General features: G+C 43.5%; 1 protein-coding gene and 1 pseudogene across 1 annotated transcript; one reads left to right on the top strand and one right to left on the bottom strand.

Moving 5' to 3' along the window:
* Positions 1–10241: 10241 nt before the first annotated feature.
* LOC136522849 (uncharacterized) lies at positions 10242–11423 on the top strand. Its single transcript, XM_066516646.1, has one exon. The coding sequence runs from the start codon at positions 10417–10419 to the stop codon at positions 11131–11133; it is 717 nt and encodes a 238-aa protein (XP_066372743.1). The 5' UTR covers positions 10242–10416; the 3' UTR covers positions 11134–11423.
* A 1124-nt stretch (positions 11424–12547) lies between these two features.
* On the bottom strand, positions 12548–14632 carry LOC136521564 (small ribosomal subunit protein uS11z-like; annotated as a pseudogene).
* Positions 14633–17201: the final 2569 nt, after the last annotated feature.

The following is a 17201-nucleotide window of genomic DNA, read 5'->3' as shown; positions in this document are numbered from 1 at the left end:
ACCATTTTTTCATTTGAGAAAGCTTGAACAAAATGTAGTTCAATTTTCACAAGTGTGTGACATAGTTTTAGAAGTCTATAAGAGATAAGGAAAATTGTGACTAGTGTTTGATAAAAATTTCTCAAATGGGAAAATGATCTATGTAACAATTGTAGATCTTGCTGAGATGATCAAACTTGGTATTCAGAGTTTTTTCATCTGAGGTCATTTAGTGTCTCATTTGAGCAAGTTTGACCAAGTCAAATTTGGTCAAATGAAAAAACAACACTTTGACCCTAGTATTATGGACTCTAAATGACTTCGAATTGAAAAGTTTTGAATACCAAGTTTGTTAAACTCAAAAAGATCTACAATTGTTGTTTTGGTCAACTTTCCATTTGAGAAAGTTTGGATGGTTCAAATTTACGATTTTTAAATTTCGACGCCTACAAACTAGTTTTCGGAACCCTAGATTGTCTAAAATTGAAAAGTTTTGAATACCAAGTTTGTTCATATCATCAATATCTACAATCCTTATATAGACCATTTTTTCATTTGAGAAAGCTTGAACAAAATGTAGTTCAATTTTCACAAGTGTGTGACATAGTTTTAGAAGTCTATAAGAGATAAGGAAAATTGTGACTAGTGTTTGATAAAAATTTCTCAAATGGGAAAATGATCTATGTAACAATTGTAGATCTTGCTGAGATGATCAAACTTGGTATTCAGAGTTTTTTCATCTGAGGTCATTTAGTGTCTCATTTGAGCAAGTTTGACCAAGTCAAATTTGGTCAAATGAAAAAACAACACTTTGACCCTAGTATTATGGACTCTAAATGACTTCGAATTGAAAAGTTTTGAATACCAAGTTTGTTAAACTCAAAAAGATCTACAATTGTTGTTTTGGTCAACTTTCCATTTGAGAAAGTTTGGATGGTTCAAATTTACGATTTTTAAATTTCGACGCCTACAAACTAGTTTTCGGAACCCTAGATTGTCTAAAATTGAAAAGTTTTGAATACCAAGTTTGTTCATATCATCAATATCTACAATCCTTATATAGACCATTTTTTCATTTGAGAAAGCTTGAACAAAATGTAGTTCAATTTTCACAAGTGTGTGACATAGTTTTAGAAGTCTATAAGAGATAAGGAAAATTGTGACTAGTGTTTGATAAAAATTTCTCAAATGGGAAAATGATCTATGTAACAATTGTAGATCTTGCTGAGATGATCAAACTTGGTATTCAGAGTTTTTTCATCTGAGGTCATTTAGTGTCTCATTTGAGCAAGTTTGACCAAGTCAAATTTGGTCAAATGAAAAAACAACACTTTGACCCTAGTATTATGGACTCTAAATGACTTCGAATTGAAAAGTTTTGAATACCAAGTTTGTTAAACTCAAAAAGATCTACAATTGTTGTTTTGGTCAACTTTCCATTTGAGAAAGTTTGGACGGTTCAAATTTACGATTTTTAAATTTCGACGCCTACAAACTAGTTTTCGGAACCCTAGATTGTCTAAAATTGAAAAGTTTTGAATACCAAGTTTGTTCATATCATCAATATCTACAATCCTTATATAGACCATTTTTTCATTTGAGAAAGCTTGAACAAAATGTAGTTCAATTTTCACAAGTGTGTGACATAGTTTTAGAAGTCTATAAGAGATAAGGAAAATTGTGACTAGTGTTTGATAAAAATTTCTCAAATGGGAAAATGATCTATGTAACAATTGTAGATCTTGCTGAGATGATCAAACTTGGTATTCAGAGTTTTTTCATCTGAGGTCATTTAGTGTCTCATTTGAGCAAGTTTGACCAAGTCAAATTTGGTCAAATGAAAAAACAACACTTTGACCCTAGTATTATGGACTCTAAATGACTTCGAATTGAAAAGTTTTGAATACCAAGTTTGTTAATTTTGGTCGAATTGAAAAAACAACAATCCTTATATAGGCCATTTTTTCATTTGAAAAAGTTGTACAACAAAAAATACTATATTTTCTTTATTTTTATAGGTTTAACAAAAATTTCCTGTCAATTTTGGTCAAAAACCGAAAAAAATTGAAACATTGACGTTACAATAATGTGATAATAAATTTCCTATCGAATAATATTAGTTTTATTAATTTTAAGTTACAAATATATTTTTGCATTAACAAAATACTTAGTATTAGTAACATTTATATTCTATATTCATAAAAGAAATTAAAAACTTTAGGTTACAAAATTTTCCTATTTACAATAAATAATTAGTTAATCAATAGTATTTTTTAAAATAAATATTGCAAAGTATTGAAGTTGATATGGAATTAATTGTTTAACCTAGTATTAAACAAAATCAAAACCCCAGGCCAATTACGCTGGCGGGTTGCCAAAACTTTTAGGCCTTCAGTCCCGGCCCAGACTAAGAACCGGGACTAAAGGGTGGGCGGCAATTTCGTTGCGCGCCCAAAAATATCTTTAGTCCCGGCTAGTCAAACCAACCGGGACTAAAGGGTTGGGCCTTTAGTCCCGGCTGGTTGGTGTTACTAGCCGGGACTAAAGGGTCCCGGCCTATATATATCTAACGTCTCTTCTGTTCATCTTCGATCTCGTCTCGGCCGCGCCATCCGCCGTCGTCGAGCTCGTCCTGCCGCGCCGCCGCCGTCGTCTACCCCCACCCGGCCGCGCCATTCTCCCGGCCCGCATCGCGCCGCATCCCGTCTCCGCCGCTGCACCCGATCCCACCCTCCGTCGCCGAGGCTTCCCGCGCGCCCACCGCCGTCGAACTCGATCTATACTGCGCTCTCGATCGGCTGCCGTCGTCGAGCCTCGCCCGCCCGGCCTCGTCTACCGTCGTCGAGCCCCGCCCGCCCGGCCTCGTCGTCGAACTCGCCCGCCCGCCCGGCCTGCCGTCGTCGATTATAATGTTGGATTTTTCATTGTTTTTTTAGATAATACTAATAAACAATATTTAGTAGTTATTTAGTTTTTTAGTTAGTTTTTTAGATAGTTTTTGATATATGTTAGTTAGATTTTTTAGTTAGTTAGATTTATTAGATAATTGATATATGTTAGTTAGATTTTTAGTTAGTTAGATTTATTAGATAATTGATATATGTTAGTTAGATTGTTAGGTGATATATGTTAGTTTTTTAGGTAATTTTTTAGTTAGTTAGATTTTTTAAAATGTATTATCTATTACTAGTTTATCTAATTTTATGTTGGATTTATTTAATTGGATTTAGTAATTATATATTCTATCTCTTATATATATATCTAGAGAGAGATTCTATATGGTATACATATGTACTTAATTATTTCTATATGTATATATACATGTACTTATTTTCATGTGTTGAGAGAGAGAGAAAATTGTATCTAGAGAGACATTCAATGTGTTATCACATGCATATCTAGAGATATAGACATATGCACTTATTTCTATGTGTTGAGAGAGAGAGAAAATATATTGTATCATTCTATGTGTATATATATACATGTACTTATTTCCATGTTTTTGGATCGAAAGTGTTTTTGATTCGATTCCAAAGCCTATACCTTATTATTGTTTATCCTTATGAAATATTATGTGTTATTATATTTAATTGGATTTAGTAATTCTATATGTGTTATCACATGTACTTATGTTATGTACCATAATAATTCTATCTATGTGTTATCTTGAAGATACAAATGGCTGCTCCGGATGATAACTTGAGTGATGACATAATGGCGGATATTATCAACGCCGGCACCAATGTGGATGTAGATGACACGAGTCAGTACTTTGCTGATTATGAGGATATCCTGAATATGCCGGTGGTTGAAGATCAACAAATTGTCGCGCAAGAAAATACTGGCGAGGTATATTCGATTATCTATCATCTCTTATAGATGCATGCGTACGTATATTTGTTGTTAATCGTTGTGTTTCTACTCATGTAGCCGGTCTCTGGATCTACATCAACCACCGACAAAAGTAGGAAAGTCCGAGGGCCAAAAAAGCCATTAGAGGGCCGTTTCATAATATCAGAATTCGACACCGACACTGGTAAACCATTGGGACCACATGCTCAGACATATGTCAATCAATGTGGGTTCATTGTAAGGGATAGGATCCCAGTTAGTGCTCGTGAATGGAAGCAGAAGATATCCGCTCCTAATGTTAGTTTTGTATCTGATCGTGATAAGAACCTAGCTTGGAGAGATATCACTCAGCATTTCACATTACAAGCAGATGATGCTTTGAAGGAGCTAGTGAGGGATTGGACAATGAAGAAGATGGCAACATTGTTCTAGAGTTGGAAGAAGACATTGTATAAAAAGTTTATCTTGAAGAATGCTACGCCGAATTTCAATGCTAAGGCGTTTGTCAAGTTGGAGTCCCATTGGGATGCCTTCGTAGAATACAAGACATCTCAAGACAGTGAGGAACGTGTGATGAGGAATCGGCAGAATGCCCGACAGAAGCAATACCATCATCGCATGGGATCAGGTGGTTATAGGAGTGCTATTCCCAAGTGGCAGAACCTAGAAGCAGAGATTACTGTCAAGGGAATCATACCTGAAACAATAGAAAAGAACTGGCCTCAACGCGCGAAGAATTGGTTCTACGCTCATGGGGGAAGCCTAGACCCAGACACTGGCAAGCTAATTTTCGGCCAAAAAATTGAGAGAGCAACACAGAGACTAGCTCGTGCTAGGGAAGAAGCTGATAGTGGTGTTTTCAAGCCTAACAGAGAGAAGGATGAATTGACATATGCCCTAGAGAATCCCGAACACGGTGGTCGAACAAGAGGCTATGGGGCGGTTCCGTGGCTACACGCATTCCCAGCAGACAAGGATACCTACAGAAGCCGCCAGAGAAAGAAGGATGAGGAGGCAGAACGAATTCGTGCATTGGAGCAATTTGTTGATGAGTCACGACAAGCATTGCTTGAATCACGTGAACGAGAAAAATCTCTTGAGGCAAGAATGCAGGAGGAGATCAAGAGGCAAGTGCAGCTAGCAATGAGTCAAATGCAATCGCAATCAACGCCGGGAGTCACCATTAGCCCCGTTGGTCAGATGAAAAGCAGTTGTGCTTCTACGGAGCTGCCAGTTATTCAAGACGACGCTGGGTTGCGCTTCCCTGTTGATGACATTACCGAGCCTCTAACAAAATGTGAGCTGCACATTCCAGATGGTAATGCATCAATCATGGTGGCTGTCGGGGTTGTATCTCCAATAGACCGAACGAAGACACCAAGAATCCATGGATCAGTTATTCAACCTGGATATGCTAGCGTCTCGGTCGATAGAGTGCTCAAAGGTTACAGCAATGTTCCTCTTGACATTGAAGGTGGTGATGGGGAGAAGACACTAGGAGAAACAGAGAAGACATTTATTCAATGGCGCAAACGCTTCATCATCATTCCTGGGGCGCCACCGCTTCCCCTACCTCACCCTAGGTACGAATGAAAGTGAATGAAATATTATTTTCTATTAATTTTCTATTGGCTTCAAAAATAATTGACACACAAATTGTTTTTATAGCAGGGTCTCTCCCCAGCCTAGCCTAATCATTCATTCCCCATCTCATCACAGCGTCGCGGGGGGCGAGACGACTTCATCCCCACGGCGATCGCCAACTCCTACACCGGCCCCATCGCCTCCACAACGATCTCCAACTCCTACACCGGCCCCATCGCCTCCACAACGATCTCCAACTCCTACACCGGCCCCACCGCCTCCACAACGATCTCCAACGTCTCCACGCCGGTCTCCACCAACACCGGCCTCATCGCCTCCACGCCGATCTCCAACACCGCCCCCACCCCCTCCACAGCGACGCACTACAAAGACGTCTAAGGTCCCGGCGGCAAAGAAGACCCCAAGAAAAAGAGTTATTTCTCAAGAAATACTTCCTGAAAAGACTGATGAGCAAATAGCAGCTGAAGAAGACAAAAAAGTAAAAGATTTTTTTATAGATATCAAAAACAAGAGTCAAGCAAAGCTTAAGGAGAAGCCGTACTTTTACATACCACGAGATGTGCTGAGGCAGAAGGTCGATGCTCACAAGAAAAAGATGATTGAACTTCGTAAGCCTTCGCCACTATCAGACTATGACCGCTCCCTCGTGAAGTCACATGATGCAGATAAGAAAAGGAAAAGAGCATCAGGGAAGGATGTCCCACAGCTCGGACAACAGAAGCAACCAATGCAAAATCTTATTGTTGCTAATGAATATGGTTCCAACATAGAAGTCTATCGACCAGACAACTCTGGAGAAGTGTCGGTTCAAGCCCTTAATGCTTTTTTTAAAGATACTGGTTTAACCTTGGATCAATTGACGGGCAAAGCTCCAATCCAGAACCTGGAAGTTGATACCTGGAAGACTTATAAATATGGCAAAAGTCTGTACAACCCTGCGGCTCTGAATGAATTGGGTACGCAAATGTACTTGCTCAACAAGTGGTACATGCAGGCGTGTGGCAGGGGTGAGCAGTGGATCTTTGTCAGATTTAGAGACCATCATTACTTCCGTGGCGATGACATCTTACATATTAGTTTCGAAGAATTGCATCAACTATTCCACTTGGACGCTCTGGACAAATCAATCATGAGCTCCTTTTGTTTGTAAGTGATTCTTACTTTTATTTAATAAACTCACTTCCATGCGTACGTGTATATAATTATCCTCACATGTAACTTATATTTATATATAGATTCCAGATGTCAGAGCTCCAAAGAATACAAGACACCAGTGTTGGCTTCATTGATCCTTATATCGTATTCAAAACCGATATTATTGTCAAGGACCACTGGGTATCTGAAGCACAGAGGAATATCATGAAGTTCTTCGTGAAGCAGCACGACAAGACAACAATACTTTTCCCGTACAACTTTGAGTAAGTGTTAATAATAATGTAGTCTACACATTTTATGTAATATCAATACAACTTATATGCATGTACGTGTGTGTATAAACCAATGCAGTTTTCACTGGATACTCATTGTCATTGAGTTAAACTCAAGTCGGTTACTAATCTTTGACTCGTTGAGAAAAGAACGGGCACTATACCAAGATATGATAGATATTATCCAGGGGTAATTTCGATCTCTCGCGCACAACTATTATTGAATAGACTTTGCCATAATTTATTAACGATCGTACATTATTGGTCGCACAGGGTTTGGAAAGAGTTTATTCGGCAACATCGCAAGGATTGCAAGGCACCACTTAATGTAGTTGAAATACCAGTAAGTTGTACTATATACACTTCCCCACGTGTTTAATTACTATATCGTACTTCAATTTACGTGTGAGATGATGAGAATAATCTTCTTCTCGTACAGTGGTGTTTGCGGCAGGAACCAGGTAATAACTTGTGTGGATACTACGTTTGTGAATTTATCACTGCGCACATAAGAAGAACTCCTGAAGATGTCCTCAGAGTACGTATATATCAATATTTATTTATTTTTAAAAGAATATATATACATATATGTGTATTAATACTTTTCCTTTTATTTCAAATGCAAGACTGAATGGTTGAAACGAAGGGTCATGCAAAAAGACCATCTGAAAGCAGTTCAAGAGTCAATAGCAGGATATCTTCTAGAAAAAGTGCTAAATCCCAACGGCGAGTTCTACTTTGATCTTAAGGAATAAATGATGTAAATTAAATGTTTGTTGATATCGTTATTTTCGAGAACAAGATTATGAAAGTGTTGTATATACACACATATATATATATATATATATCTATAATATATATAGTTTCATACTTTATTCGAATATAATAATGCTCAAGATGAGAATTAGATGTAATTATATGCATGCGTGTATTTATATTAGCAACGTAGAATACGTACATAAAAACATATTATATATTAAACAAATACGTGTAACTGAACTGAAAACAAATTAAACAAAAAAAAAGAAAAAGAAAGGAACCGTTAGTCCCAGTTGGGGTTACCAACCGGGACTAAAGGGTGAACCATTAGTCCCGGTTGGTAACCCCAACCGGGACTAAAGGGTGCGCCAGGTTCGCTCGGCTGGAGGGCCTTTAGTCCCGGTTGGTGTTACCAACCGGGACTAAAGGTCCCTCTTTAATCCCGGCTCGATGACCCGGGACTGAAGGTTCCACCTTTAGTCCCGGGATCGTTGTCCCGGCGCGGTAACCGGGACTAAAGGCTGTTACCGCCCGGGACAACAGGTCCATTCTGTAGTAGTGGGTGTTTCACGCGGTATATCCCAATCAAGATTGGTGTCCATACAAAATATATGTATTCAGATCAGTTTAAGAGGAGCTTTACTATTTGCTTAGTACACCGGAGCAGATCGCGTATATATACGGAGTGGATGGAGGCAAGCTAAACAGCCTAGAGCCTACGTACGTGCTTTTTAAAAGTTTTTATTTACTCTATGCGGCTATACATGTGTTGGTAGTCAACTCCTACTTCCTCCGTCAAAAATATATATATATAATCCGAGCTTTGAATCTGGACACGGGGACGGAGGGAGTACCCTTATGAGTGAGCCTCTTCTTTTACTTCTACCCTTTTTGGCGCGAAACTAGGCATGGCTAAACAAACTCGAAAGGTGGAGATGCTTTAGACAGGACGATGAACTAAACAAGCTAGCTACTCATCATAGCCGTCGCGTTTGTTTGAGGCATGCATGCAGCTCCAGTCATCCAACAACTCATGTTCCTGTGATTCCTATCTAACGCTTCGGAGTATCTACTAATTTACTGCCGAATTCACTTTTTCCCATGCCTAATCTTTTTACGTATCTCGTGACTTCCTCTAATATAGCTCGCTCCATGACCAGACAAGAAGTAAAGGTCCACACATGGAGCTTTCAAAGTGGCTCCAAAGACTCGTCACAGCTTTTCCTCCCCTACGTTGTCCATACTCATCAAGCTGTACTGTACTATACTGTACTGTACTACCAGCAAATGCATCCTGCGTGACACCTTTCACACACATATCCTCTACGGCCTCTCCTAATTTTTCTATTTTTCTACCGTCGGATTGTAATAAAACGAAACAGTAACACACTGTAACAGACACGTAGGCCCCGGGTCACATTTCTCCCCTGCCCACCCACGTCGCCCGCTTTGCTCGCGTCCTTTCCCACCTTTACGTGTCCGTGGTCCTTCCTCGCAACCAACACAAACACAGCAGCCATCATCGTCATACGCGTCTCCCTCAAACATCTCAAGTGATCTTTTTGCATGCATTGCATTGGCCCCAACCCAAAGCCAAAAGAAATCTCAAGTGGATAGAGATTACATGCGTCTTTCGCATAGAAAAGTACCATGACGACCTGAATCATAATTATCATGAAACCAGACACGATGCAGCAGAGTATGTATGCCACCACAAATTGCCCAGCAAGGCACTTAACAACCTTCACTTCACACATAGTGGTACTCCCTCCATTCCAAATTATAAGTCATTCCAAGAACTTTAGAGAGTTAAAATATCTCAAATTTGATTAAAATTATAAAGAAAAATTAAAAGATTTATAACATCAAATAGGTATAGTATGAAAATATAATTAATGAAGAATCTAATGATACTTGGTTGTTACTATAAATATTATTATTTTATCATCATATAAATTTGGTCAAATTTGAGATCTTTTAACTCTTCAATTTTTTTGAAATGATTTATAATTTAGGATGGAAGGAGTAGTTTATTCAGGCTTGAAAGGGAAGCCATCCATTAGCTGCAGCTCCACTCTGCAGGGGCATGTGACCAATCGATCGAGCGGCCATGCATGCCCACCGCAAGGTGGTGGCAGGACGGAGATGGACCGCGATCTGCGTCAGATCTATCAGCCTACTGGCAGCTTTTCAGCTTCATTTGTGGGTTTATGTTTTTTTTAGATCGTGGGTGTTTAAAGGAGTGTTTGGATCCGTAACTAAAATTTAGGAGGTGTTGCATGGGGTGTTCAGATACTAATAAAAAAAAATATAGAATCCGTCGTAACTCTACGAGACGAATTTATTAAGCCTAATTAATCCGTTATTAGAATATGTTTACTTTAGCACTACATTATTAAATTATGGACTAATTAGTCTTAAAAGATTCATCTCGTAAATTAGTCATAAGATATATAATTAATTTCGTAATTAGTCTATTAGACATATCTCACTGGTCGCTGGCTCGCTGCAGCCTGGAATCCGCGTGAGGTGGCGCAGGCATGCATGTGACCTGGGCCGTGCTGTGCAGCTGCGAGCTTCCTTCTACCAGCTCGGTCAGTGTCAGTCTCACTCCCTGTGCATGCCTCCCTATAAATCCTACTAGCGCGAGCTGTTGAGGCGAGCAGTGAGGGGCCTCGTGAGGGCGCTGGGTCCTGTCCTGTGCACACTCCCACAGCCGCGGGAAGCAAGTAGTGGTGGTGGAAAAGGAAGCGAGGGAGGGCAGGCCGGCCGGCGCCGGCCACCGCGCCACGCCATGGACTGGTACGCATGGCTGTCGCGAACGGGGCTGGCGCCGTCACTGACGTACGAGTACGGGCACCTCTTCAGCCGGAACGAGCTGGAGCCCGGGGACGCGGCCCACTTCGACCACGACCTGCTCAAGAGCATGGGCATCGCCGTCGCCAAGCACCGCCTCGAGATCCTCAAGCTGGCCAAGAAGCAGGCCGGGGACGGCGCGGAGGCTGCGGGGGCGGGCGCCTCGTCGGCAGCCTCGCGGCTCGCGCGCAGGGCCACCAGGTGCCTGTCCCGGTGCGTGCGCCGGCTGGCCGGAGGAGGAGGAGGAGGAGGCGGCGGCGGGAGGAGGAGGGGCGGCGCGTCGTCGGTCACCGTCGTCCCGAGGATCTGCAGCGGCGACGACGCCGTCCGCGTCGGCGCCGTGCAGCGGAAGAGCACCGATGGCGGCAGCGCCACCAAGAAGATGGTGCTCATGATCACTGACGGCGTCGTCGCCGGAGCGGGCGGCCTCAGGGGCGGCGGCGGCGGCGGCGCGAGGCTGTCGGCGTCGTCTCAGAAGGCGAGCCTGATGTTCCATGATTGCTACCACGACGACGACGAGGAGCACGAGGAGGGGGAAGAGGACGAGGACGAGGAGCACGAGGAGGGGGAAGAGGACGAGGACGAGGACGGCGGCGCCGGCGACGACGACGACATCAAGTGGGACTCCATGTTTCAGGACCTCAAACCCACGTGAAGATAAAGTTGTTGTCTCCTCTGTCCTCTCCTCCGATCGCCGGACTCCGGCTGCTGGAGTTTGGTGTTGCTGCGTGAGTCAGTCGTCATGGCTTCGCTTGTGGACTTGTGGTGTGAGAGAATTTTAACAACTCTCCTCATGGTGTTTTGTCGTTCTCCCTTTCCCTGAGAAGAGAACATAGTACTAGGAAGAAGGGTAATGTGTGTTTCACAATGTTGAGCAAATAATGTCGAAAATGTGTAATTTCCTCCATCAGTTTTGCAGTGTTAAAGCTAGAGCAAGATGAATCAAAAGGCCAGCACTGCACAAAATCCCCCCTCGCCATTGGCAGAGTAAACAAAATGTACTGCCGATACATGACGAACTTCGCTTGCCAAGTCCGAAGCGGCAACGTACATTCAGAACCCTGTATGCCTGACCATTGCAATTGCAAGACCATCTTTTTACTCTTCAGACTAGGTTATACAAATCGTAATTAAGTAGTAGAGCTAGATCAACGTGCAGAACTAGATTATGACCAAGGAAAGAAAAAAGCAGGCGACATCGTCATAGTTATTACTCCTTTATTACAATGATGTCTTTCTATAAGTAAAAAAGGCACTGCGATTCTTTTCATCATCGTCATCATTATTCGATAAAAGCTCGTAATGTGGCAATAGTAGTTCTGTAGTAGCTTTTATGCAGCGCAGATAGTTCTGTAGCTGTTTTTATGCAGCGCAGTTCAATGTGGCACTAGTTTTGTAGCTGCTTGTATGCAGGGCAGTTTCAGCAAAAATCGAAATGACCCTACATTGGGCCCGTCATCACCGACTCACAGCAGCTAAGACTTTGGGAAAGGAGCTTGGTTTGAGAAACTGAGTGGTTATCACTCGTCGATTTGTGGAATGCAATGGATTCATTCATCAAAGTCTAATGGACCACATCAATCCTCAAAAACCAAACACCCAGCAGACTGCAAACAAACATGCTATCTGCTCATAATTCACACGTGCCACCCTCTGGCGCTGCTCCTGTGCTGCCCAGACCAGTCGACGCCAGCAACACCAGGCGGCGGGGCGCCAGCGTGCCATCGTCTGCTTCCACCAACGCGCCGGCTGTTACAACAGGCTTGCTGCCTGAGAGGTTGAGACGAACTGCTACGTCTATTTGTGGAATAATAAATACATGCACCATTGCTTCTGGTTGTACTACGGTCTACGTTGCACTAGTATCTGCCTCTCTGCCTGTGGCAAATAGCAGGCAGGCAAACATCCACATCTTTAGAAACTAATTCTCGACACAATAACACACTATCATAACCTGACACGCTGAAACTCGTAATCAGAAAGCAAGTTCTGATCAGCATTCATCAATACAGCAAAAATCAGCAGCAACTCATCAAAACAGCGCATTAATCCAATGCCCGGTCCTATAGTAGAGTGAAAATGCATTTTTAGCATAATGTCAATTCCTCAACCAAAACATTATCCATGCACATCATAGATTCGAATAACAGTAAATGATCATCGACATAGAGCAAAATTAAAGCTCCTCTTGACAAGCATAGAAACAGCAACACTACCCAGAGGCCAGTGCCAAGAGATGGCAGAAAGCAAGGAGAACACGCCTACAGCCTCCTTCCCCTCCTACCACCCTTTCTGCGAGTGCTGTCAGTGGGGACCGGGGTAACATCCTCTGCACATAACACGAATGTTGCCATTAACATACAGAAACAATGAAGTAATTGATTATGATAACTGATGCAACTTCATTGAAATGGGGCAAACCGGTACAGTTTGCCCTTGCAAGATTCAGATTTCTTACCAATGCGTCCAATTTTCATCCCAGAACGAGCAAGAGCCCTGAGAGCAGACTGAGCACCAGGTCCAGGGGTCTTGGTCTTGTTGCCTCCAGTGGCACGAAGCTTAATGTGCAGCGCAGTGATACCAAGCTCCTGAAGACAAGAGACCAACTCACAAATTACTTATCTGGCCACAGCAATCTAAGCAGCCCTACATAATCCTAAGCTTCAGTTTAATTAAGCAAACATCATCTTTGGATACACAGATGAACCAATGAGTGAATGCGGTAGAATCTCTCTAATGAAATTCTTGACTTCACTACAAATACCTTGCAACGCTGTGCAACATCTTGAGCAGCAAGCATAGCAGCATAAGGCGACGACTCATCACGATCAGCCTTGACCTTCATGCCACCTAAATAGTTTAGAACACCATGGTTAAAACTAAATACAATTGCCATGATGCCATCTACGTCAAGTATGGAGCAAGGTTTTAGGATGGTACCAGTGATCCTAACCAGAGTTTCCCTCCCAGACAAATCAGTTACATGCTGCATATTACAACATCACATTTAAACTGGGGAAGGGAATAAAAAGGTCCATCCACAGAAAAAAAAAAAAAAAAAAAAAAACATCCAGCACTTACAATGAAGGTGTCATTGAAGGATGCAAAGATGTGAGCAACACCAAAGACAAACTCTCCTTCACGGACAGTGGGTCCAAGGGTAACGTTCTCCTCCTTGGGCTCCCTGGTCTTCCTCCTCGACTGCAAACATATATGACTATCAGATTAGATTGAACTTATTGTCATGTTGACAGCCTCCAGAAACAATTTCACCATGCACAACGAGTGAACCTGAGTTCACCTCATGTTCTAATTTTAAGAGCCTAAGAGGACCAAAAGGCCATACTAATTGAGCACAATGCAGTATGAATAAATAGCCTGTCTGTGGATTTATACTACGAAATTGTGTTGAGCGAAAAAACGGATAGAAGCCATTCAACAGCAAATCAATCTCAGTATACTAATCAAGTCAATCATTTCAAGGATTAAAACTAGATTAGCATCACGATGTATATTGGGAAACAATAAACCTTGCAAAACATGACTTTCCAGCTTCGTAAATACTTCCAACCCAAGCAAATCCCCAGGTAATCAGCATATCTAACTCTTAGCTCGTAAGCAGTAGGTAATCAGCATCTCCGACTCTTAAGTTTGTAAGTAGTAGTTTCTACTTTCTAGCCGTATCAATACTTCCACAGTTTTAAAAGCACATCTCAAATATTGCATTTGACAGCTAAACATCTTCACCTAGAAGACTGATATCGCGATTATATTCACAACAGAATTACCCCAGCACATCACTTCAGTCTTCAACTCAGGAGTACGAAATACAGTCAACTAATTCAGCAAAAGACGAATCACGATTGCGACGTAGCAGCCCACAGAGCACAAGCTCCAATCAAAAAAATTTCCACGCAAATCTACGCTCTCAGGAACCCCCACCGCTACAGAGATTGCACCTAGATCCGCGTATTTAACCAGACGAGAAGCGGCTCGCTTACCATGGTTGCGTGGATCGACGGGTGACCGGAGCCGAGCGCGCCTGGGGCTGAGATCACGAGCACACCGCCGCCGCCGCCTACGCCGAAACTTCGGAAGGGAGACGGATGAGTGGTGCGCGCACTAGGGTTTAGTCCCACCTCACTCAACGCAAGTTCCTCTTTTGCCCTCGCTCTTCCGTCCTTGCAGGGGCCCACTTCTGCACTAGGACCGTTTGGTGGCTTGAACTCCCAATGGGCCGATAATGTTTGGGCTATCTAGGCTGGATAAGAATGCAGCCCATTTAGTCTCGTATTCTTCCCATCGCCTTGTCTGATTTCTCGCTGGATAAGAATGTGTTTACACCTGTATTTTTTGCCACCATTCCTGAGCAGTTGTTTCATTAAGAAGAGGAGGATTTGCCTCCATACCGAGGAGCAAACAACCAAATTCACGAATTTACGCCCGCATCATGTGGTGATGTAGTATACAGATACACAGTTGAAACTTTGAAACACAACCGCATAGTCCTTTGCCTCCATCACTCACATTCACGTCCATTTCTAGTACGCAATTCTGAGTCCTGATCGTCTCTAAAAACAAAACACAGAGCACTAATAAAAATAAAAAATATACAGGCGTCTGACGTGAAGCCGCTCTGCCGCTGCACGGTGCTCCTCGGCCTCGACGCGCTCCAAGTAGAACCGGCTGGACATCCACACGTACCGGCGCCAGCGCGCGTACTCGCTGAACGCCCACCCGTGCGCCTTGGGCGGCGCCACCGCCACGGCCTCGGCGCACTCCCCACCGCCGCCGCGGCGCTGCGCGCGCATCCAGGCCCGGCCCGGCGCGCCGTCCTGGTGCAGCGCGCAGCGCAGGCCCGGCGGGAGCCTCGCGCAGCAGCACGCGATGACCTTCTTCAGGCTGCACCCCTCGTCCGCCACTGCCGCCGTGCTCCGCTTCAGCAAGCGCGTGGCGACCCGCTTCGCCAGCGCCTGCCGCATCCACGCCTTCGCCGCGCGCTCCGCGAGCTCCGTGCCCGCCGTGGCGCTGGCGCCGTTATTCCTCCTCCTGCTGTCCGCTCTGGCGCCACCGCCGCCGCCGCTGATTGGTGGGAGGGGCCTCAGCTCCCGCGGCGGCTTCTTGACTGCATTGCTTGACTGGACCGTCGTCGTTGTCGTCTCCTGCGCCGCCGCCGGCTCCCTCGTCACCGCCTTCTTCCAGACGTGCGGTAGCCGTGAGATGGAATGATTGCTCGCCGTCCAGTGCTGGAAATTAATAAATCCACGTCGATCCGGAGCGCTAGCTCGATCGGCCAGCTTATAACCCCGCGCACGAGCATGGCAGCACGCGGCGAGCAACCCCCGCGACGGCCACTCGCGGGACGGGACACGCCGATTTGTTTTGCTGCGCGGCGGGCGGTTCGCGCCACTGCTCCGCACGCTGCATTAGTTCAGCAGGCGATGGATCGGGACGACCAGGGGTTGCGGCCGGCTTTGCGCGCGCCACCACGGCACCACGCGGCGCCGCGCCGGAAGGGACGCGGTCTGGTACGTACCCTGGCTTTGGCTTGGCTCACGACACCACCGGTGACCTGCTAAACAACCACAACTTGAAGAACAGCTAGCAGAACTGCATGGACGCAGCTCGGTGCAGAATTAGCACATGACTCCGTGCAAGGTTAGTTGGTTCAGGGGTTAGGGAGGAGGAAGATACACTACTGCTCTCGTCGGAGCTAATCGTTGTGTCATGCTGTGCTAATCTAGAGCAGAATCGATGACTCCTCGTCACTCAGGGCTGGTTTATATACAGGATACACTGTAATTCTCGAATCGGTAATAAATTTGAAGTCAAGTTTTGTTCCAGCTCATACTTCCACTTCCACCACCACAGATGGAATTTTAAGTCACGGACTCAACAGCCGCGCGCTCGAGCTTGAGCTTCACTAAGTTTTCTCACATATATACAGGGAAGGTGGTACATCTTTGTTTTATCAGCAAAAACCAAAGAAAAAATAGCGGTACATCTTTGTATATTAGTAAAAGGAAAAAAAAAAAGGTTTGAGTACAGTCATCCTTGTAGGTTGCGTCTCAAGGCCACAAGTCCCATTTTATTTGTTATCTCCTTCACGGTTAGATTGTAAAATTTTGCTTGTTATTCTAAGTATCACTCACCCACCCATCTTCCTTCAATCTAGCATTCCTTGCTCTCACTTGTTCTGATTTGAGTTGAAGCTGCTTCTATCTAGCATTCCTTGCTCTCACTTGTTCTGATTTGAGTTGAGGCTGCAAAAAGCGCCGTTTGTTTCGCTGAAAAGCTAGGCTGAAAAGTACTGTTGGCTGATTTGTTGTGAGAAAAAAATAATATACCATGGCTAATAAGTTCAAGCGAACAACAGGTAAACGCAATATCCATCTATTTAAGTTGAACCAATCTCCGATCAATTTTCTATACGTGATTAATCCTTGGTTGTACTGACTTTTATATGGGTCTTGAATTGTATTTTGATTTAAGGTTGGATTAAGCCTATTTAAATCCAAGAAAAATAGTTAGCTCATTATTATTGGCAGCTTGTATAAGCACTGTAACAAAATTGTAAACGAATGGATACATTTGCTAAGGTAGTGTTTAGTTCCTAAAATTTTGCAAAATTTTTCAAGATTTTCCGTCACATCGAATTTTTAGACGCATGCATGAATCATTAAATATAAATAAAAAATAAAACTAATTACATAGTTTAGACGA

Source organism: Miscanthus floridulus, chromosome 18 (genome assembly GCF_019320115.1).
Source record: "Miscanthus floridulus cultivar M001 chromosome 18, ASM1932011v1, whole genome shotgun sequence".
In the NCBI taxonomy this organism is placed as follows: domain Eukaryota; kingdom Viridiplantae; phylum Streptophyta; class Magnoliopsida; order Poales; family Poaceae; genus Miscanthus; species Miscanthus floridulus.
Note: the sequence above shows the minus strand (reverse complement) of the source record. Positions and strands in the feature narration are given on the sequence as shown.